The sequence below is a fragment of the Hemitrygon akajei genome, chromosome 5 (genome assembly GCF_048418815.1).
Source record: "Hemitrygon akajei chromosome 5, sHemAka1.3, whole genome shotgun sequence".
In the NCBI taxonomy this organism is placed as follows: Eukaryota; Metazoa; Chordata; class Chondrichthyes; order Myliobatiformes; family Dasyatidae; genus Hemitrygon; species Hemitrygon akajei.
The window spans coordinates 31,016,984-31,040,002 of NC_133128.1; the positions used below are offsets into that span (position 1 = coordinate 31,016,984).

General features: G+C 38.0%; 1 protein-coding gene across 1 annotated transcript; it reads right to left on the reverse strand.

The window, feature by feature from the left end:
• Positions 1-30: 30 nt before the first annotated feature.
• Positions 31-22,274, reverse strand: LOC140727589 (charged multivesicular body protein 2b). The gene is made up of 6 exons (XM_073045120.1): positions 21,974-22,274; positions 10,247-10,338; positions 8,977-9,171; positions 5,024-5,126; positions 1,476-1,582; positions 31-1,350 (listed from the first exon to the last, which is right to left on the reverse strand). Exons 1-6 carry the CDS (start codon positions 22,005-22,007, stop codon positions 1,240-1,242), a joined length of 642 nt encoding a protein of 213 aa, XP_072901221.1. The 5' UTR covers positions 22,008-22,274; the 3' UTR covers positions 31-1,239.
• Positions 22,275-23,019: the final 745 nt, after the last annotated feature.

The following is a 23,019-nucleotide window of genomic DNA, read 5'->3' on the forward strand; positions in this document are numbered from 1 at the left end:
ACTGGATCCTCAAAAAAGAAAATACATCGCTCCTGCAATCACCATTTATTTTCAAAAGTAATGAAAAATGTTCAAATCATACTCAAAATACTGCATCAGTATGCACAAATGAAATAGCAATGTGAAAGGTGGAGTAGTTTACTTAACAAGGCCTGTAAAATGTTTTAACAGCCACTGCAACATCATTGACATAAAATGAATTTAAGCATCATCATTCCCACAAGGCTGTGACCAACCCAAACTGCCACTTCTTAAATTTGTCAGAAGACTTCTCAGTACACATTACTACATGCAGATTGTAATTATAAATCTATTATATCTTGGTTATTGCAAAGAGTTTATTTCATGTCCAGGATTAAATGAGCCATTGTTAAACTGTAATGATACTCAGTCGCCATCTCCTACCTATAGAATGTGATGCTTAAGTCTAAGTAATTTGCCAGTTGCGCTGTGCTTTTGAACATGCATACAGGTAGTTAATTTTCAATGCACCTTAGATTATCCTGTGTTTACAGAGAAGCGTGTATGGATCTCTGAATACTTTTTAAAATATGGGTTTACAGTAGGTTACTTTTCTGCTTCCAGTGAACTTATACCACCAAAAATCTGGATGGAAAAGAAAGAAATCAAAACTCAACCCGAGTGTTGAGCCATGTTGTTGTAAAAATGCAACTTCCGTACAACATCCCCAAATCACCCTTAAAAGTTGTATCTTAATAAGACCAGAAGTGTATAATAAATTTCAATGGTTTCAGTTTATATGAAAGCACTCTTAAATACTCAACTGTTTGCCTGCATCATTGTCCACTGAGATGTAAATTTAGATTACACAAGAGTATTTGTTAAAACATTATTGCATTTCTTTTCTACCTTATTGGCAAATGGGAAATAATGGCTTGTTATATGTGAAATGAAGCCACATAATTTAAATACAATGGTCTGATGTACATTTCAATCATACTGTATAAATCACTACTAATCACACATACATTATTTCCACACCAGAAATCCTCAAGGTGTTTTTTTTTAAAGCAGCAATGTGTTATTAAGGTAGGCAGGGTGTGTTTTTAGATTATAGACTTAGAAATTAACATATTGTTAAAGTTATGCAAGGATGTCCACAATGTTCCCTGAAACTATCCAATGTCCACTTTAAAGTAAATCCAAATTAGTTAAAATAAAAGGCAATCCCCAAGGAACAGAAAAAAAATCCTCAGCTCCTCTTAACAATTAGATTAATTAGTCCACTCCCAAAGCCTTCAGCTGCCGTTCAATTTCTTCATCTGAAATTGTAGATTTTGATGTTGAAGCTGTAGGTAGACCTCTGGCTGCTGATGGAGCATTAGCCATCTGTTAGGGAAAATAAATACAGATTTCACTTACATGCAGTGTTCTTTACTAGATAAAAAATTAAAAGCTGAATATTGAATAAGTAAATGAATAAAGATACTAGTGAAAATGAAACCGGTAAATACCTTTCCAGAAATCTCAATTCCTATTTCATCCAACACCTGGTTCACAATGTCTTGGCTTTCTTCTTCATCTCCTGACTCATTAAAAATGTCATCTAATGTATCATTCACTGCAAAAAACCACATGTTCAGTTCTATTAAAATTCCCTCGCTTATATACAGGAACATTACAATTGAGACTAAAAGAATAAGAACATGACTAGTAACAGATTAGTAGCCTGCACTGACATTCACAATATCATGGCAGATATGGTATATCAACTTCAGCTTCCTCACTTATCCTAGTATGCTCAGAACCCACATAGTGCTGTTTCGTCACAATGTGGTTAATCAATTCTCAATTGAAAAATTAAATGATAAAAATTCTAAACACTTAAAACTTCTCAATAGCAGCCGCCATTACAATAACTATTCAATTAGCCAACAAGAGTGCTTTACATACGCTCTGAGCCACTCACTGCCAACCACGTATTAGTTCATGCTCTGCCCCTCCCACATGTGTAAACAATCTTGCTTCCTCAGCAATTTATTCCCTTTTTTTCCCCCATTCATAATGGCTGGAAAAAAGCCTGCAACTTCTAGTGAGGGTAGTACATCCAAGATGTCTAGGAAAAGCATTAGCACGGATGTGAAACTGCAAGTGATATGGCGTTTGGAAGCTGGTGAGCGTCAGGTTGATGTTGCCACCGCTAAAATTGGCCACATCGACGATCAGAACAATTATTAAAACAATGCAGACAAGATCAAACTGCTGTAACGGCAACCTTAAAGTTATCATCAATGAAGGTGACTTATTCAAGGACCCATCTGTTTGAAAAAAATGAAAAATAGACTAAATATATGGGGTGGATAACCCAACACAACAAAACATGCCTCTAACCCTGCTGATAATAATGGAAAAGGCCAGAAGCATCTTCAACTATATTTAAGTTGAATAAAATATGTCAGTAACATTCACAGCCAGCAGAGGTTGGTTTGATAGATTTAAAGACTATAGTAACCTCCATAGCATACACATCGCTGGTGAAGAGGAAACACCAGCAAGAAACCTCACCAAAAAAAAAAATTCCTCAGCACTAGCATCACCATGATCACATAAATCATGGACCAGTTCATTGATAATGACCCTGACTAGAAACGAAGCAATAACACAAAAAGAGGTGTTCTCAACATGATTTCCTGCTACTGAGAACAGCTTCATGAGAGGAAACATAAGAAAAGGCAGTCAAATCTCAACGCCTACTTGAAGCCAAAGTTAGAAGATGGACCACAGCCTGGTCCCTCCTTCAAGATGCAACCATCACCTGTTTCCCTCCACTGCTGCTGTGATGTGCTGCTGCTCCACTGATGCACAGGTGAGGCTTATTTGCATGTTTGTAACTTCACAAATTACTGTGTATACACAAAATAATATGTCCAAGGTTTATAGAACATAGAAATTTACAGCACATTACAGGCCCTTCCACCCACAATGTTGTGCCGACCATGTAACCTACTCTAGAAACTGCCTAGAATTTCCCAAGTGCTTCCACCAACACCTCTGGTAGTACATTCCACTCACCCACCACTCTGTGTGAAAAACTTACACCCGACATCCCCTCAGTACCTATTTCCAAGCACCTTAAAACTATGCCCCCTTGTAATAGTCATTTCAGCCCTGGGGAAAAAGCTTCTGGCTATCCAGATGATCAATCCTCCTCATCTTATACACCTCTATCAGGTCATCTCTTGTCCTCCGTCACTCCAAGGAGAAAAGGCCAAGTACAATTAAACTATTCTTATAAGGTACACCCTCCAATCCAGGCAACATCCTTGTAAATCTCCTCTGTAGACTCTTATAGTATCCACATCCTTCCTGAAGGGAGCTAACCAGAACTGAACACATACTCCAAGCTCTTCAACTCAATCCCACGGTTGATGAATGCCAACACACCATACGCAGTCTTAACAACACTGTCAACTTGTACAGCAGTTTTGACTGTCCTGTGGAGAGCATTCTGGTTGCATTGTCACTTGGTTTGGAAGCTCCAATCATAGCATCAATACAAGCAGCAGAAGATTGTCGACTCAGCAAACTCCATCATAGGCATTAGCCTCCCGCCATTGAGAACTTCTTCAAAAGTGGGTACCTCAAGAAGGTAGTATCCATCATTAAGGACTCTCACCATTGAGGACGTTCCTCTTCTCATTACTACCATAATGGAGAAGAAACACACTCAGTGTTTTAGGAACAGCTTCAACCACTCCATCAGATTTCTGAACGGTCCATGAATCCATGAGCAGCACCTCTCTATTTTGCTCTCTTTCTGTACTACTTTAAAAAATATTTCATTGCAACTTGTTGTTTTTTTTTAAATGTACTGCACAGTACTGCTGCCACAAAACAACACATTCCACAAATTGCACAGACTTACATATGTCAGTGATAATAATCCTGATTCTAAAATGTGTTAATATTTAAGGCATTGACTTTTTCTCCCCATTGTTGTGATTATATTTAGGAAACTGTTGAATCAGATTACTCAATGCACTCATGGCATTTCCTTTATTTTAAAGACATATTGTATACAATTATGCAATTTGTAAACATAACTGATTCATCTATATGTATAACACATTATCCAACACATCTAACAGATCACTTTCAGCTTATTTTTGTTATTAATCTTGTTCATATAAGGGACTAATCTCCATTTCTAGCTTATCCATGATTCTACTGCCATCCATAATTCTACCGCTCCTGTCAAGTATGAGTTCCAAGAGCTAGATACAAGGTCCCTTAAAGACTCAGCCAAAAAAAATATTCTTCCAGTTCTCATATCTTGCCCAAACTACCCCTTTCACCTCCGTGCCACTGTAAAAAGGGAACACAGACACCTCTTTTCAGTTCTAAAGACCAATATGATGATTTCTATAAAAACTGGAAATTTTAATCTTCAACTTTATTTTGCAGATATGCAAATGAAGAAAAGTTGAAGTCAAAAACTTTGTGGTCAATAGCAGTGATATAGAGGATCATCTAATATTGTGCACTAAGAGTTCATTATTACCAATTAGCAAATTCTTACTAAATTTTAAATATTACTCATTCAGACAAGACCACCTTGCCCACTCCTTACCAATACAGAAACATCAAGATTTTAGCCCAATTATGAAATTGCAACATGCATTTCAGATGGAACTATATTAAAGGGAAATAAATAATTCAATAATCAATACTTTAAAAAAAGTTATTCTTTGTGAAATTGCACCCTCCCCTCCCCCACCCCACATTTTGAGAGGATTAACCATATAACCATATACAAAAGATAAAGATTATAAAAGAAATTTCACCATAAGTTCTCTACCTGTAATTTTTACTGTTTGGAAAGGAAAGACCTCAGGAAGTATTCACATTTCAAATGACCTGCAATGTTTCTACTTAATTTGTTTTTTTTTTTATTTTCACCAAGTTACATTGGTTGGTACGGAAAATCACGAAGCCCAAATAGCAGACAAATATCCTCATATCACTTTTTTGTAAATACAGCCTAACACACGTTAGTACTTACTCATTTCTTCTGTCATTTCCATTTTCATGTTTTCCTTCTGGAAATTTTGCATAGATTGTAAGGTTTTCTGTGGATCCATTTTCTTGTTCACCGCTTGCATTGTCTGAAATACAAAACATTTTTTTCCTTAAAACAATAAACATTTACTTCAGTACATCTTAGAATAATAGTTATTGAAGAGTAAACATTTCTAAATTGGAAAATCAGTCCCTCTGTATCCACTTAAATTACATAGTTTACACTGGGTATGATATAAACAAAGTTCACAATTAGTTTCTAAAGCACCATTACTCATATAATACAATCTCTATATAAAATGAAAAAAGTATAATTTTGGTCAAAAATATCCACCAGCAGAAGGTGGTGATGAAAACCCCTAGACATGAAAAAACCATGAACAGGTACTCATCTTTCCTTTACGATATCGAAGTTGGTTTGAACACATTTTTCTATTAGTAAAATAATTTTTCAAAATGATATAGTTAAGACATTAAATGATCAGTATGAAACATAGTATCATTTTTTCCCCCAAGTGGAACTGAAAACATCATTTTGTAGTGAATAGAAATCAAATGGATGTAGAGGATGTGCAGTACTATGGGTCATACATAATTGACAAGTGAAAATATATCTATATTTTCAGTAAAGGTGCACAGCAACGCTTAAATTTCCAAAAGCTAGCATTCCTGACTGTTAATAAAAATGTTATGGTTTTTTTGTGCTGTGAGTGTGTTACTTAAAAACATTTTCCTGACTTTATTACCTCTAGTCCAGGGGTGTCAAACTCATTTTAGGTCACGGGCCGGATTGAGCAAAATGCAGCTTCATGCGGGCCGGATTAGTCGGACGCGTGCGAACGCAGCTTTCGTTGCCTCCGTTTTTTCAGCCTGCTCTCATGTGTCTCAGTCTCTGCTATAACTACAAAGTGTTTCACTTTACAAATTCCGTTTCTTATGAAGAAGACTGCCGAGCAAGACTGCCGAATAAACACTAAAAACCCTGAAAACCTGGTACCTGAATAAACTCAGCATTAGCCATATCATACGCCATAGGCGCTTCAATTACTGGGGCCAGCTTTAATAGTAATTAGATATTATCTCGCCGGCCAAAGATAATTCCACCGCGGGCCAGATTTGGCCCGCGGGCCTTGAGTTTGACATATATGCTCTAGTCAATTCAGTGGTTCCCATACACATAAGAATTCACTCTGACCATCTTCTGATATGTTCTCCACAACCCTGGTTGCCATGTAAGAGGGTGGATGCTAGGCAGCAAAGGCTACCATGACTCAAGCATGTAATCCTGATATCATTCACACAGCAAAGCTTAGCTGCCACATGAAGTGTGTCTGATATGGCAGAAAAACTGTGCTGAGAAAATGTTTCTGTTGATTTCATAACACCACATGTGTCAAAATCCACAATGGTTCAGTACTTGCCAATTTATAAAGCAATCACCAGGAACTTCAAAAAGAAATCAATCTCAATAACCTTGTATCATCCAAACATCTTATATTTTAAAAACTAATTCAAATGAAATATCACTAACCAATCACACCACCACCTAATTTTTCCAGTCACTGAACATCACGATTTGTGTTTGGCACAATACATAAATAGAAGCTAAACAAAATAATCATATAAACAAATTAATTATTATTAAACATTTTCCTAATGTTTGCCCAAGTCCAGTGTCACCCCAATGACTACAGTATAAAGGTTGTTAAAAGCTACTGACTTCCAGTGGAGAATACTACAAGAAATGCCAGACACTGAATATGGCTGGGTCCATGAAGGTTTGAATTAACTTGACCAACGATTCCAACATGGGAAAGATGGAGTCTAAGTGACTGTGCAAAGCCTTGTGCAAACTGATGCTGAAATCCACCATGACGTTCAATACAATTTTTTTGACAAACCAATCAAAGCACCATAAATTTCACTGTGCATACTCATCAACCTTACTCTGTCTATTGACTGTTATGTTAATATCTCAAAGCCCTCATCGGAGTCACCTACAGCAGACCTCGTGTGTGACTTCTTGCTCATGTGAGCTGCTCCTTTCCATGAACCCCTAACTTAGTTGCAGGCCAATTCATTTCTCATCAGACTATCTATCTTGCTTTATGTTATCCTCTAAATTACACACAATGATACCATCTGAGCTGGTGGCTGCAAGCATCTCCATCTTCTTGAGCACAAGAACATAAAAGAAATGCAAGATTAGATCATCCATTACCTCGACCCTGCTCCTCCATTCAACAACATCAAGCTCTGCGTCACTTTCCTGTACCATGCCCATGTCCCTTGATTCTATTAATAAATAAACTACAAGTCTCTGATTTGAATATATTCAGCTACTACACCTCCACAGCCTTCTTGGATACAGATTTCCAAAGATTTGCTTTCCACTGGGGAAGGAAATTGTTTCTCATCTCTATCCGAAAAGAGCAATATCTTTTATGGGAGTGAAATCTCTGGTTCCAGACACACCTGCAAGGAATATTATCTGATGTTAAGGCTGTTGGGAACTCCGTCTTCAATGGAACTCCCTCACATTCGTGTAAACTCAAGAGTTTATAGATCCAGTCTGTTTAATCTTTCCTCAAACAACAAACCCATCTGCCCATGTATCAATTTGGTAAACATTCAATGCACTCTATTTTTCCCTAGGTAGAGAGAACAGGCCTATACACCCAATTTCATTTGGAGTTTCAGCAGGGCCCTATACAACTAGAGAATACAGCACAATCTGTGTATTCAACTTTTTTTGCAATAAAGGCCAACATTCCATTTACCTTTCTAATTGATTATTCTACCTGCAGGTTAATTACCGAGCAAGAGAACTAAATACAAGGATATTGACAGCATTAATGGTTTTCTCCGGGTCACTGGCTGCAGCCTCAGCTAAAAACGTCCCAATTCTCTACATTCCAGAAAAATAACATCTTCACATCAACCTGTTTCTGACTGAATTCAGAACGACTTAAAAAGCATTCCAGCCATAGGGAGATACAGCACAGAAACAGACTTCCTAGCACCCAAAGAAAACTCATATGATCACAAACAGAATATGCAAACACACACAGTAACAGAGATCAGCATCTGTCACAGATCACCAGATCAGTAAAGCAGCAACTCCTCTTGTTCCACTGTTAGCACCAAAGATTGCAAGGCAAAAAAAAATGAACCCCATTGCAAGTGGACAATGGTAAATTTCAATATCCATTCTAATACGACAAGGATGTATTACTCAGAGTTCTGATAAATGTTAACCTCAACCAATAAAATCAGCAAACTTACAATTACTGTACTCATTAAAATCCAACAATGGCCTATATACTACGTCTTAGTTAAATCAGTCTTCCCAGGAATATTAATGAGCAAATTAATTATACAGGTGGCCCCCGTTTTTCGAATGTTCGCTTTATGACAGCTCGCTGTTACGAAAGAGCTACATTAGTACCTGTTTTCGCTAACCAGAGGATTTTCACTTTTACGAAAAAAAGACGCCTGCTTTATACATATGTTTACCCCGAGAAAGACTATCATGACCGTGAAGCCTTGTGCGGGCAGTTGTGCGCGCATACGTGTACGTGCCAATTTTTTTTTTCTCCACATCCATTTTGGCTCGCTGTCTTCCTGATTTTGATAAATGAAACTACACCATACATACAATATTTCTATTTTATATAGGCTGTATACTTATATCATTCTTGCTTTTACTATATGTTCATGTTACTTTATGTTTTATGTGTTATTTGGTAGATTATTTTTTGGGTCTGGGAACGCTCAAAAATTTTTCCCATATAAATTAATGGTAATTGCTTCTTCACTTTACGACATTTCGGCTCATAAACGGTTTCATGGGAATGCTCTACCTTCGGATGGCGGGGGAGAACCTGTACTGTTATCACTGTTGCAGATGTTACTTGTATATACTTTTAAATATACCTTTGTGGTAGTTGCCATGGCACCAGCCATCTTCATTTGTGAGTTCATGAGTTTTGTCTGAGTGGACATGGAAGTGACCTTTGAGCTCACAGCATATGTACGGGTCTTCTGCTTCCGCAGTTGCACAAGTTGCTTTGCAAGAAGCTTACAGGCATCTTTATTGCCAGACTTGGCCATTTTCTTAATCTCCATTTCCTAAATAAGTTCAAATAAATATTAGTAAATTGACATAAAACAAGAAATCTAAAACTAAAACATGTTGCAAATATACAATCGCTTATTAGTAACTGTAAATTAAGAATTGGAATATCCATTATATACAAATACCTTAACAGGTCACAGTCTAGTGTTATGTGACCATGGTTTCATTTACTGTGGGTGTCACTTTAAAATGCCTGGAAGAGGTGGGACTATGATGTCAGTATAACAAGCTGCGACAGACCGCTGGGACTTTGGGGCAGGGGGAGAACGAACAAACGAACTTTGGACCGCAAGCTTGCTGTGACAATGGCCAAAGTCTGATACTTTCCCATGCCCAAAGGATTGGGTTGATTAACTGCACACCATGCACATTGGATGTGTAACTGTCACATTGTATGATCCATACATGGATTTTGTTGGAGTATTCTGTGGCGACTGCTTTTGTTAACCCTTACATAGTTTCAGGTATGTTATGTGGTAACCGCTGGTGCTAAGGAATATTCCGTGACTGTCACCTTGTGATATTTCTGCGTGGATTTCAGGATGACTCGATGGATAAGACCTTCAGTGACTGTTAATTCGTTTTCCCAGCGTGGAACCTGTGGAAATCTTCATGATCGCCTCCTCTCTACATTTTAACGTGGATTTACCAGTCCCTCCCCTCACTCATACCGTGGATTACTGGACCTTTCTAGTTTTCCATCTTAAGACTTTAAGAACTATTCTTAAGCTTGACAGTTTGGGAGCCACACACATACATAACACTGTTAACTTCTGTTTATTTTGTTTAATCTCTTATATTTTAAGTAGATACTAATAAATATAATGGTTTTAACATTAAAACCTAACTCAATTTATGATCTATTGCTGCTGGTACGTAACACTAGAAACATCAAGCATTTACCAAATGGTTAAATCTGGCTACTTCTCTCAAGATTCAATCTCTGAGAGAACTTCAAAAACTTCAGGCTGAGCCACATCAATATTTATAATGATGAAGAGGAATGCTAGATGTCTACTGTTACGTTTGACCTTGAATTTTTATTAAGGTGATTTCCAATCTACTTACCAGCTGTTTTTCTTGTTTCTCTAAACCTGCTCTATCTCTGGCTATAGATCTTTGAGTACCCCTCAGCTCTCGATTCTGTTCCTTTATTACATCTGTAAGGAAATTGAGAATTTTTAAACACAATAGCACAGTTATCAATGTTGTCTCATCTCAGATAAAAATCAGCAATTAGTCATTTGCTAACATCTATTATGATTAGATAGGGCAACTCATCCCTGTAAATTGCTTCACCATTTTTGAAAAGGAAAGATATCAGCACCTGAAATACACACACGCACACGAGATCACTGATTCTTTAGGAAGACAGACCTGGTGTTTTCTTTTTAAAACACTTAGGAGCATTGTGTACAATTCTGTCACTATACTACAAGAAAGATGAGGTAGCAATAGAGGGAGTACAGAATGGATTCAACAAGATGTCTGGAATGATGGGCTATATTTATTTTCATTGGAATGCAGGTTGTTAAGGGATAAAGGTTTAAAAATTTTGAGGAGCATAGATTAAATACATTATCAGTATCATTTTTCCAGGACAGGAAGCCTCACATTAGAGGACACAGGTTTAAGGCAAGAAGGGAGAAATTTAACGGAGATCTAAGGGATTGAGTTTTTTTTCCCGCAAAAGAAAGTGGTGGCTTAATAGAACAATCTACCAGAGGGGTGATAGAGGCAGATACAAAGTGTAAAAAAGCACTTGGATGGGTACTTAAAGAGAAAAGGAATAGATGTACACAGGCCTAATGTAGGTAAATAGTATTAGTGTAGATGCAGACCTAAAAAGGCCCAATTTTGGTGCTGTATGATCCCATGACTCTACATGGTGATAAAATTAAATTCTAAAGCCAGTCAGGTAGCTAATACTCTAGATTACTATAAACAATCATCCATCTACTTTGACTCGTTAAGAAAGTTACGGTTCCAATGACCCAATATCCTAAGAGATAGACTGAGGCTAAGAAGCCAAATTGAGGTTTTCCGGTGACGTCATCGTCGAGAATGGCAGCTTAAGTCACTAGCTCCTCCGGAAAAATGCATATTAAGCCCCATTAACCCGTCAAATATAATATTTTTCAAAAAATATTTGAACTGAAAAGAGGGGTAAGAACGGGGAAAAAGAATGGAAATAAAAAAAGCGACACTGCGGAGCTTGCGTCCAAGAGGAGTGCAGCGAGCGGCTCTCCTACCCGACCGCGTGCGAGCAAGGCGGCCGCCGGGCCTCATTCAGACGAAGCGGCGAATATCTTCGAAATCCTGAAAGAAATAATGGAGGTCCAGAAAGATATAAAGCAGCAGCTCCGTGATATTAAGGCAGAGCTCGCCAGCGTTAATCAAAAAATAGTGGTGGCAGAGACTCGCATTGAGAAGGTGGAAGATCGCGTTCAAAACATGGAACGGATACTGAGCAAGACAATAAAAATCACACATCACCAAGAAGGTAAACTGCTTGATCTGGAGGAAAGATCATGGCGGAAAAATATCAGAATCTACAACGTTCCCAAAGGAGCAGAGGGCCCGTCTATGACGGAGTTTGTCGGAAAGTTACTGCGGGATGCGCTGGAGCTTCCCCTGGCTATGAAGCTGGAAGTCGAAAGAGCGCACCGCGCGCTCGTCCCAAAACCTACCCAGGATAGAAAGCCACGCTCAATTATAATAAAATTCCTTCGGTACAGCACCAAGGCGGAGATTCTATGAAAGGCCTGGGGTAAGAAGAGAGTGTTTTTAGAGGGTAAATTAATATATTTCGACCAAAATTACCCCCCCCCCCACGGTCCTCCAGAAAGGCAAAGAATACTCCGAAGTAAAGCGAGTATTAAAGCAAAATAAGATTAGATTTCAAACTCCGTATCCTGCTAAACTTCAAGCAGTTTTATGACACTGCAGTTGTACCAGACAGTGGAAGAGGCGACTACAGACATGAAGGCCAGAGGGTTGCCCGTCAGCATGACCAAAACGAAAGAAAGCCTGGCTGAGGAATTGTCCGCTCGGCTTGGGAAATAATGCAAGAAACAAGAAGGCAGGAGACAGGAGGAAGCCGAGAGAAACATATCAGGAAGAGACCAGGAGTTTCCCTAAGACAGTCCTCACCCCCTTCAGAAGAGCCATAAGGTATGGCTAACTTTAAAAATGTTGAGAAGCTAAACAGAAGCAAAAGTACATGGTGATATACCTATCTCGAGAAATACTTATTACAATGTGGATTTTATATTACGTAGTTGTTATTCTTTATTCGCTCACTTACTCCTTTTTCCCCACCAAAATGAGAATATATATATATATATATGTGTGTGTGTGTGTGTGTGTGTGTGTGTGTGTGTGTGTGTGTGTGTGTGTGTGTGTGTATATGTATATATTTGTGTGTGTGTGTGTGTGTGTGTGTGTGTGTGTGTGTGTGTGTGTGTGTGTGTGTGTGTGTGTGTGTGTGTGTGTGTGTGTGTGTGTGTGTGTGTGTGTGTGTGTATTTATTTATTTATATATATATATATATATAAGGAGTACACAGGGAAATCTTTTCTGTGTAATGGATTTGTTCACTGACTTTTATGAATACTGCAATGGGGGCCCTCAACTCACAAATAGGAGGGGTCATCCCCCACAGCTAGACATTTCCTCTAGCTCAACGCAGGGTCATTTACTAGAGACCTCAGCCTTGGAATCACACGTTCGTTGCCATTTTTGTTATTATTTGAGTTTCTTGGTTCTTATTTGTTCAGGGAGTAGATCGATTAAGTTTTATTCTAATTTCAATGATACATTGACAGTTAAATACAGATGGCTAAGGACAAGGTAAAATTCATTTCTTTTAATGTAAATGGGCTATTAAATCCAATCAAGCGTAAGAGAATTTTATCCAAAATGAAAAAAGAACAAGCCCATGTAGTATATTTACAGGGAACTCATTTAAGTGATAATGAGCATAAAAAACTAAAGAGAATGGGCTTCACTAATCTGTTTTTCTCCTCATAAAAATCAGGACATAGGAGAGGAGTTGCTATTCTTATCTCAAGTAAGCTAAATTTTGAAAAAATATTCAAAACGGAAGATAAAGAAGGCAGATATATTCTGGTAAGGGGGAATATAGACGGCAATTCAGTTACTCTATTGAATATATACGCACCCCCGGGAAGTGATATTGGTTTCTTTCAGAAAATTACTGATATTATGGTAACAGAAACAGAAGGTCTCCTGATATGTGCAGGAGACTTAAATTTACAATTACAACCAAACTTAGACTCTTCCATTAGAAAAACCTATGAAACAAAATCTTTACATAAGAAAGTTAATACACTTTTTGAGGATGTCGGTTTAATTGATATATGGAGGGACCTTTTCCCTGACAGAAGAGATTACACTCATTATTCTGCTCCACAGTCTGTATATACAAGAATAGACTATTTCATAACATTTGGAAAAGACAAAGACAAAATAAACACCTGTGGAATTGTGACAATAGATATAAGTGACCATGCACCTATATATTTATCTGTTGATTTTAACCTACAACTAAAGAATACTATTTGGAAACTAAATTTAAGCCTACGCAATGATCTGTACTTTAAGGAACAAATTAAAAAAGAAATTGGTCTTTACTTAGAATTTAATGATAATGGAGAGGTTTCACCTCCCATTTTATGGGATATTCTGAAGGCGGTCTTAAGAGGGAAAATTATAGCGATATCCTCATATAAGAAAAAAATAAGGAATAAAACATTAGAGGAATTACAAATTAGGCTGAAGGAACTAGAGAAAAAAAAACACAAATTGAATTTGGCACAGGATACATTAGGGGAAATTAAAAGAATTAGGAATGAAATAAATAATTTGGCTAAGCAAGAAATCAGGAAAAACTTAATGTTTCTGAAACAGAGACATTATGAAAGTGGATCGAAATCTATGAAAATACTGGCTTAGAAACTGAAAAAAAAATAGCAGAAAATACAATTCATAGAATTAGGGACCCAAGAACGAAAATGATAAAAAATAAGCTAAGTGAAATTCAAGAAGCTTTTGAAGTGTTTTACAAAACACTATATTCCAAAGTTCCAGGGGGAAACATAACCCAAATTGACACCTTCTTGAATTCTCTAGTGTTACCCACTTTAAGCGAAGAACAAAAATAGAAGGATGACTGCTGACATAACTGAAGCTGAATTAAAAGCTGCAATTAGTAGGCTTAAATTAAGCAAGTCACCAGGATCAGATGGGTATATGGCAGAATGGTACAAAGAATTTAAAAATGAGTTAATTCCTGTTTTACTCCCCACACTGAACTGGGCTCTAAAAAAGACACAAATGCCACCCAGTTGGAAGGAAGCGATAATCTCAGCTATACCAAACGAAGGCAAGGATAAAATGGAATGCGGGTCATTTAGACCAATATCCGTTCTTAATGTAGATTATAGGTTATTTACCTCCATCATGGCCAAACGATTAGAGGAGTTTCTACCCATACTGATACGTAATGATCAGACAGGTTTTATACGACAACGCCAGACTCAAGACAATATACGAAGGACACTTCACATTATGGATCATATACAAAAAAATAAAATCGAAGCAATAGTGATAAGCGTGGACGCTGAAAAAGCATTTGATTCAGTTAATTGGAATTTTCTTTACAGAGTTTTACATAGATTTGGTTTCCAAGGACAATTATTAAAACTATACAGACACTATATGACAACCCTACTGCTAGGATTAAAATCAATGGATATTTATCAAATAGTCTTACCCTAGAAAGGGGCACGAGACAGGTTTTGTGCATGGTCACCGCTACTCTTTGCACTATATCTGGAACCATTAGCTCAATACATCAGACAAAATGAAGATATCAGGGGAATTACTATTAAAGGGACAGAGCATAAATTGGCTTGTTATGTGGATGACATTTTGATCTATCTAGGGCAACCAACATACTCTTTACCTAAATTGATGCAATCCTTTGAACAATATGGTCAATTATCAGGATACAAGATCAACATAGATAAAGCCCAATTACTTTCATATTACTATAGCCCACCAAGAGAAATTGAAACTCAATACCCCTGGGCATGGCACACAGAGTCTTTCAAATATTTGGGCATCATTATGCCAAAAGATTTGGCAAAATTATCGGAATGTAATTATCAGCCTCTATATAAAACAATTAAGGAAGATGTGGCAAGATGGAGCCTGATTCCTTTTTTCAGTCTCAGTTCAAGGATTGAGTCTATTAAAATGAATATACTGCCCAGACTGTTATATCTCTTTCAGACCCTACCAATAGAGATTAATCAAAATCAATTCAATGAATGGAACAAGATGCTATCAAAGTATATTTGGCAGGGTAAAAGGCCTAGAGTTCATCTCAAAACTTTGCAATTAGCAAAGGAAAGGGGGGGGGGGGGGAATGGGGCCTACCTTCTCTTAGAGATTATTATTTTGCAGCACAGTTGAGAGCTGTGATATGTTGGTGCAACCCATCATATGACTCTCAATGGAAAAACATACTTCCCATCCCCATATAAGCAATTTTGGCTGATAACAACCTGCAAAGGTACATAAATACTATTGATAAACCATGGGTGAAATTGACTCTTAAAAATATGGAAAACCACTATAAAAGAATATAATCTAGAGGGAGATATTGCAATTCTTAAATGGTGTGCATATGACTCTGATTTTACACAAAATAAATTGGATGCTAGATTTAAGGACTGGACAGCTAAAGGAATAACAGTTCTTTGCAACATAATGAAAGAAGGAACACTGTTCAGTTTTGAAATGCTTAAAGAGAAACACTTATTAGAAAAACAAGATTTTTATCAGTATTTACAGATGAGACAATATGTTAATAAGACGCTTAAAAATGTAACCAAGGCAAATACATGCTTGATAGAGCTCTTTAGAAAAGCATATAATTCAGATAATAGTAGTAGAATCATTTCAAGCATGTATAAGGGGTTGACAAATCTTAAAACGCATTCGACTTCATACATTAAAACAAAATGGGAGAAGGAAGGAGGGATAATTATATCTGAGGAAGAATGGAAAACAATATGGAGATATCAGTGGAAGTGTACCAATTCACAGAAATGGAGGGAGTTTGAATGGAAAAACTTGATAAGATATTTTATTACACCCTCTCAGAAATCCCATTATGATAGTAACCTCCCTGTTTGCTGTGGAAATCAAAATGCAAATCATTATCCTATTTTTTGGGACTGCCCTGTTATCAAAAACTATTGGAGGGGGATACATAATGCCCTACAAGACATCTTTAAATGTGAAATACCCTTGGAGAGCAAGACCATATATTTTGGATATATACCTCAAGAATGGTTGAAAAGAGATAAATATTTAATGAATATACAGTTGGTGGCTGGTAAAAAGACTCTTACTAGGAAATGGTTATCACAGGAGAGCCCAACTTTAAATACATGGATGGAAATTACAATGGACATTTACAAAATGGAGAAGATAACAGCATCTGTTAATCATAAGCTGGAACAATTTGATTCATACTGGGAAAAATGGTTTAACTACATAATGCCTCATAGGCCTGATTTTATTCTCACAAATCAATGAATCTGTTGTTTAAAAAAAAATCACTCCCTACTTGTACACAGTTCTTTCCTTTTGCTTGTTTTTTCTTTCCACTCTTTTCTATAAGTGTATACCCCAGATAAATACTTTGTGGAGATTTTGTGATATATATGATTATATGATATATATGTACAATGTCTGTTTGATGAACTTCAATAAAAAAAATAAATTACAAAAAAAAGTAAAATTGATAGCTGGCACAGCTACAACATTCTAACTGGCTGAACTTCAGTGGTACTTCTGCATACTTCTTTACAGTTCATAACTCTGAAAGTTCACAATCAATATCCAATCTGTGCATATCCTTGTTCAATTGAATGCATATGTAGTGTGAAAAATGTTGGTTCAAGTTTGACGATTTAGCTATTTTCCAAGTGTTGTTTGGGACTCTTAACCATACGTCACACCCGAGCAAAAAAAGTCAGTAATTAATTTGATATACCTCATGCTGGAGTGCTGTAATGTGTGGTGCAATCTCCTGACAACATTCTCAATCACTACATATAAAATAAAATAATAATGTGCATGTGACTATGTCCAGAATGAGTCACCTCTCAAACTAACAACACACAACATCTCAGCATGAATGATTCCTGAAATCTTAAAACAAAGATCTAAGCTCATTATTCCCATGAAGAGCACGACTTCTGTGATAAAACTTATTAACACTCCTTTAAAAATTGATTTTCAGGATCTGGACACTACTGGCAAAGCAGGCATTACATTGCCCATCCCTGGTTCCTCTGAAGAAGGTGGCTGAAAGCTGCTTCTTGAGCAGCTGCAGTTCTTCTAATGAAGGTACTTTCACAGTGCTTTTAGGGATGGAGTTTCAGCACAAAGGCAATGAAGAACCAGTAGCTATTTCTCAGTCAAGATGGTATGAAACTAGGAGGAGAACTTGCAGTGGTGATGTGCCCAAGCACACACTGCCCTTGTCATTCTTGGTGGTAGAATCTGTGGTTTGGAGGAGATGTTGTCAGAGAAGCCTGTGTAAATAATCAGTGTATTCTGTAAAAAGTGCAAATCTATTACCAACTGAGCACCAGTGATGAGATGAATTAACATTCAAGCTGTTCGGTTCCCAATCAAGTGGGGTGCCTTGTCCTGGGTGATACTGAACTCATCTAAGGAAGTGGAGAGTGTTTCATGCTCCTGATGCATTTTATGGATGGTGGATAGGCTTTGGGCTGTTAAGTGTGAGACACTGCAGGATACACTGCCTCTTACCTGCTCTTGTACTCATCATTGATATGGCTGATGCAGTTGTGTTAATGAGATCCTTCAAGATATTGATGGAGGAGTATTTGGCAATGGCATTGCCATTTTATAGACTGTTGGACTCTCTTGTTTGAGCTGATCATTACCTGGTACTTGTTAACTGCAAATCTTATTTACTGTAGGAGCCATGTATCTATTTTCTGTCAGTCTGTATTGTATTTTGTGTTGCACATTTTATTATGGGTAATCTATCACGTGGGTTGGGGGCATGGAAGAGGTGAATAAGTGTAGTTCCATATTCATGCTTTGTCTTAAGTTCTGTTTAATCTAGTTAGAGCCAGGGAGTAGGCCTGGGGGAAGGGGGGTGATATTTTTTGTTGACGCTTACTATCGCTAACTTTGCTACAGCTTAAGATCGCTACAGCTTATTTTGTTGTATCATTAGTTTTAGTTTATTATTGTTACAAGATTATTAAGAAACCAGCAAAGATGAACAATGGTTCAAACGTACTCTTTTGAACTCCGGAAATTCACTATTTAGATCATGTCATACAGTGTCAGCCCACATGCTTAGTCTCTGAGCAGTTTTGATTTGATTTCAAGTAACCGCTACATTTACCACTTATCAATCCACTCCTATTGCTGTCTCAACCTTGACACTATCCACTGAGGTCCCTTTAAAGCTCCTCAATTTCAGTTTTACCAGGGTGTCTCAATATCAAACCCAGTCATGATATCAAGGGCAATCACATTCACCTCATTTCTGAAATACTGCTCTTCAGTCCATATTTGGACCAAGGCAGTTAGGAGGTCTGCAGTAAAACAATGCAAGTGAAACCCAAACTGGGAATTGCTGAGAAGGTTATTGGTGAATTAAGTGCAATGATAATTCTGTTGATGAAAGCCTCCATCATTTTGTTGAAGGGTCAATAATTAGCCAGATTGGATTTGTCCTGACTTATGCAAACAGGTCATAACCTGGCAACCTTCCACACTTTTGTACTGCAGCCGTACTGGAAGAGCTTGGCTAGAGGCATAGCTGTACTACAGTTGGGATGTTCTCCGATCTCAGTCTTGTTGTGGAAGGGTATGGAAGCTGTCCAAAGGAAGTCAATTTACAGCATTCACCATTTCAGCTGAACCAAAGTATCAGCCTTTTCTTTAGCACTTTTTTGTTGAATCACATGAGTGTTGAGGATGAGAATGTCCTTAGCACCTCCTTCTTCTGTTAGCTGTTTAAATACCCACCGTCATTCACAACTAGATTTTGGTAGGCCTGTAGGGCTTTAGTGCAACTCATTGACTGAACATCACTTAACTCTGCTACACCAGAATTGGACATAGAGCGCACCTGATTAAAAGCCGCTGGTTCTAATTTTAGAAATAAAATCAATTTTTTACTTGTAAAGGCCGCACCGGATTTTAGGCCGCACCGGATTTTCGGCCGCAGGTGTCCCACGTTGTAATATGAGATATTTACACAGAAAGATATTACACGTGAGGATTTTTTAACTTTTAATTAAATCCATATGGTAACAAAAACAAATACATATTGCAAATGCTTTTTTTCGAACCGTGCCCGTAACGCGGCTACTTTTAAATATACGTTGCGTATACTTCTTTACTGAACAACATTCCAATATCTCCTAACGACTGGTAAAAAATATATATACTGCAGCCTACCAGGAAAAGTTATTGATCGCCTTTAACTTAAAAGCAGCGTTTTGGCTCCGCCGCTCCGCTCGCGTAATGCCGCTCCCCCCCGCCGTCCCGTTTTATCGCAAACCGGCGTTTTCCCACAAGACGCGGCGAAACCGGGTGTGACGTCATAGCATCCCGCGATGTAGTACAGAAAACAAATATAGTTAAAACTCTTCTAACTTTAACTAGAAAATGAATTACTAAGCGAAAATATTATAAACTAAATAACTGCCATAAGGCAGCACAATGCTTCGAGTGTTTTCCATGTTGATGAGGGTGAGTACAAATGACTGATTTACAATAATTTAATTGTGAAAGTGCGCTTGATTTATCGTACAATTTCATTGGACCTCTGTGAACTACTCATCAATTTTATTGGTCTACTGTTACGAGGCAAAATGTTTACGAGGCGGCATGAAAAAAATCATGTATTAGCCGCTCCGTTTTAAAGGCCGCAAAGTTCAAAGCTGTTCAAAATGTGGGAAAAAAGTAGCGGCTTAAAATCCGGAATCTACGGTACTTCATTTTGAAGGTTCACAAAAAAAAACCAGTAAGTGAACTTCCAAATAATTTTCTGATGATTCCCCTTGGAGCAACTAACATCAATTTAAACAAGTACCTGCTTATCCTGTCCATAAATAACTCAAGTACCAAAGAAGAGAAATTTTGCTCCAATTCTATAGGGTCCTAGAGGAGATCGGATCAGGAAATACATTTGGTTCTGATGCAAAAGACCCAAGCAATCTTCAGTCAATAGATCACACTCCACAGTCCTACCAAAATCTTATTGCAAATAGTGGTGGGTAGTTAAACAGCTAACAAGAGGTGGTAATAAGAGCATTTCCACATTCTGTACAGGTCTCGGCACCTTATCCAGGAGTTGAATGCATGTAGCTATGAATCATCAAGCTGATTGTTTGAGAATGAATGGTCACAGACCTAAACTCTCGAGTTTAGAAGAATAAGATTTTAGCAAAACATACAAAATGCAAGTGGAGTTTGACAGTGTTGGTATGGAGTTGCTGTTTTCACTGGTTGGTATGTCCAGAACTAGTGGTCAAGATCTCAAAGTAGAGGCTGGCCATTCAGGACAGAAGTCGTTCTATCACCAGAGGGTGGTGCATCTTTGGAACTATCAACCCCACAGAGCTGTGGAGGCTGAGCATATTCAAAATCAAGATTAATGGACCTTTGGATCTTAATGGAATTAAGGAACATGGTGCCAAACTGGAACTGTAGTGTTGAGGAAAAAATCATCCTTGATATTATGCAACAGCTGAGCATGTCTAGGGAGCCAAAAGGATTCATCTCATATTATAAATAAGACAACTGGGAACAAAGTAATGGATGAGCAAACCCTTAGGTAAAATCAAGGGCAGTAAAAAGAAAAAGAAAAATAGACTGCTTTAAATGCAAAATAAAAACAAGATGCATTTGGATGATATGCAGCATCTGTTGGAAGAGAAACAGTTGATATTTAAATGGAAAACACAGAACTTCAGCTAATGAAAGGTCTTTGATCTAAAGCATAACAGTTTCTCTTTCCACATATATTGCTTGATCCAAGTTTTTTTCCCCCCAATATTTTCAGCTTTTATTATAAGGTACAAAAATTTTTTGGCCTAGGGCAAGTCAATGGGAACTAAACGAATAGAAAAGGTGTTAATTGGGAATTATAAAGGGAAGTGAAACAAGTAAGTAGAACATTATGGCACTGAAAATACTGAGGTAAAAGGAGAACAATAACAAGGGAACTTTTAAAACAAACTAAATGACCTATGGATATAATTCATTCTTGAATCTTCAGTGATTCAATCTTAAGAAACTCCTGTCACAAATACCTTACTCCCAGCAGGAGACACATGTCCCAGAGCTTTTAATAGAAGTTTCTTTGCTTTTAGCTTTCCGATGGACATCAATAAAGAGCATATATACGTTGTGAAATTCACTACCACCACACCAGCATTTCAATTACTAGGAATATGTTGACAATCTTTTGTTTAAGGCGTAGAAAGACGCGCAGTTCTATAGAGCCGTCCTTGACCCATTCAAAAGATTGTTTGCTAGATAATGAAACACCTTCCTAAAATTACCACCCCACCCCTTCGTTCAACCACATCCCAGCCGGGCCTACAATCAGGTCCATCCTGAATATCGGACTGTGGCTCGGACCAGACCGTTGGGGCAATATGTTACACCGTTTAAAAGGACATCGCCGCTGCTTACCCTCCGCCGTCTTTCTCTTCGCAAACAGCGACATGTTCCCTCTCCGCTCCGGCCTCCGTCACCTTGGAAACGGCGAGCTTGGACCCAGCAGCCTGCCCCTCTTCCACTTCAGGCCTCACCCGTGGCCCTAAGTGTTGCTGCAGTCCCAACAACAGCTATCTAGCCGGGCCAGCAAGATTTATGCTCGTTTGTTTTTTTTTATTCTTCTCTCCTTCCTGCTTCCGCTCCTTTATTTCTTTTATCCTTCCTCAATTCCCAGTTTCCCCTTAACCGGTTTGGTCACCGCCTAAGATCACGCCCCCTGGCTCTGGGAGGACGCTAATACAGCCAGTCCCTGCTCGTTGAGAGCCGCATTACCCCGCCCCCTGGCGCTTGGGAAGACACCGGCAAATCCCATGACCAATGTTAGCGAGTCGCGTAACTGCTTCCCCAGGCGATATGAGGTCAGGGTGCACCAGAGTAGATTGTACCCAAATCAAATGCAGCTTTGGTTAATGCTCATCCACAGTGAAAACAATGGTTTACCTTGAATATTTTATGGGGAAAAAACAACACAATACAAATGGTTCATTGTTATTTCTTATTCCGTATGTTTGAAGGCTAAATTAGGTAAATAAAACTAGAATGGTATTTGCTAGCAACACACACAAAATGCTGGCGGAATTCAGCAGGCCAGGCATCGTCTATGGTATTTGCTAAAATCAATTTTAGGCTTTTAAGAGTGCAGACAATCTCACCTCTCCCAGAAGTTCCAGGAGTCTCCAGCATATAGATAGCAGCTCCCTAACACCTGCAAATTATATACAATATCCTGGAAATCGATTTTTTGAGAGCGATCGAGCGAGAGGGTGAGAGAATGAGTGACAGAGAGAGCATCCTGATTGGTCTCTCTTTGTGCTAAGTAGACCTATCAGTTTGCTCTGTGGGCGAGCTTTACAGTCGACTTCTCTCTCTCTTTCATTGTCCATCAGTTCAATTTAATGTCCTGCAGCAGCATGGCAGAGTGCTCCAAAGAAAGAAAATATAAAACGTACTTCCAGACTGCA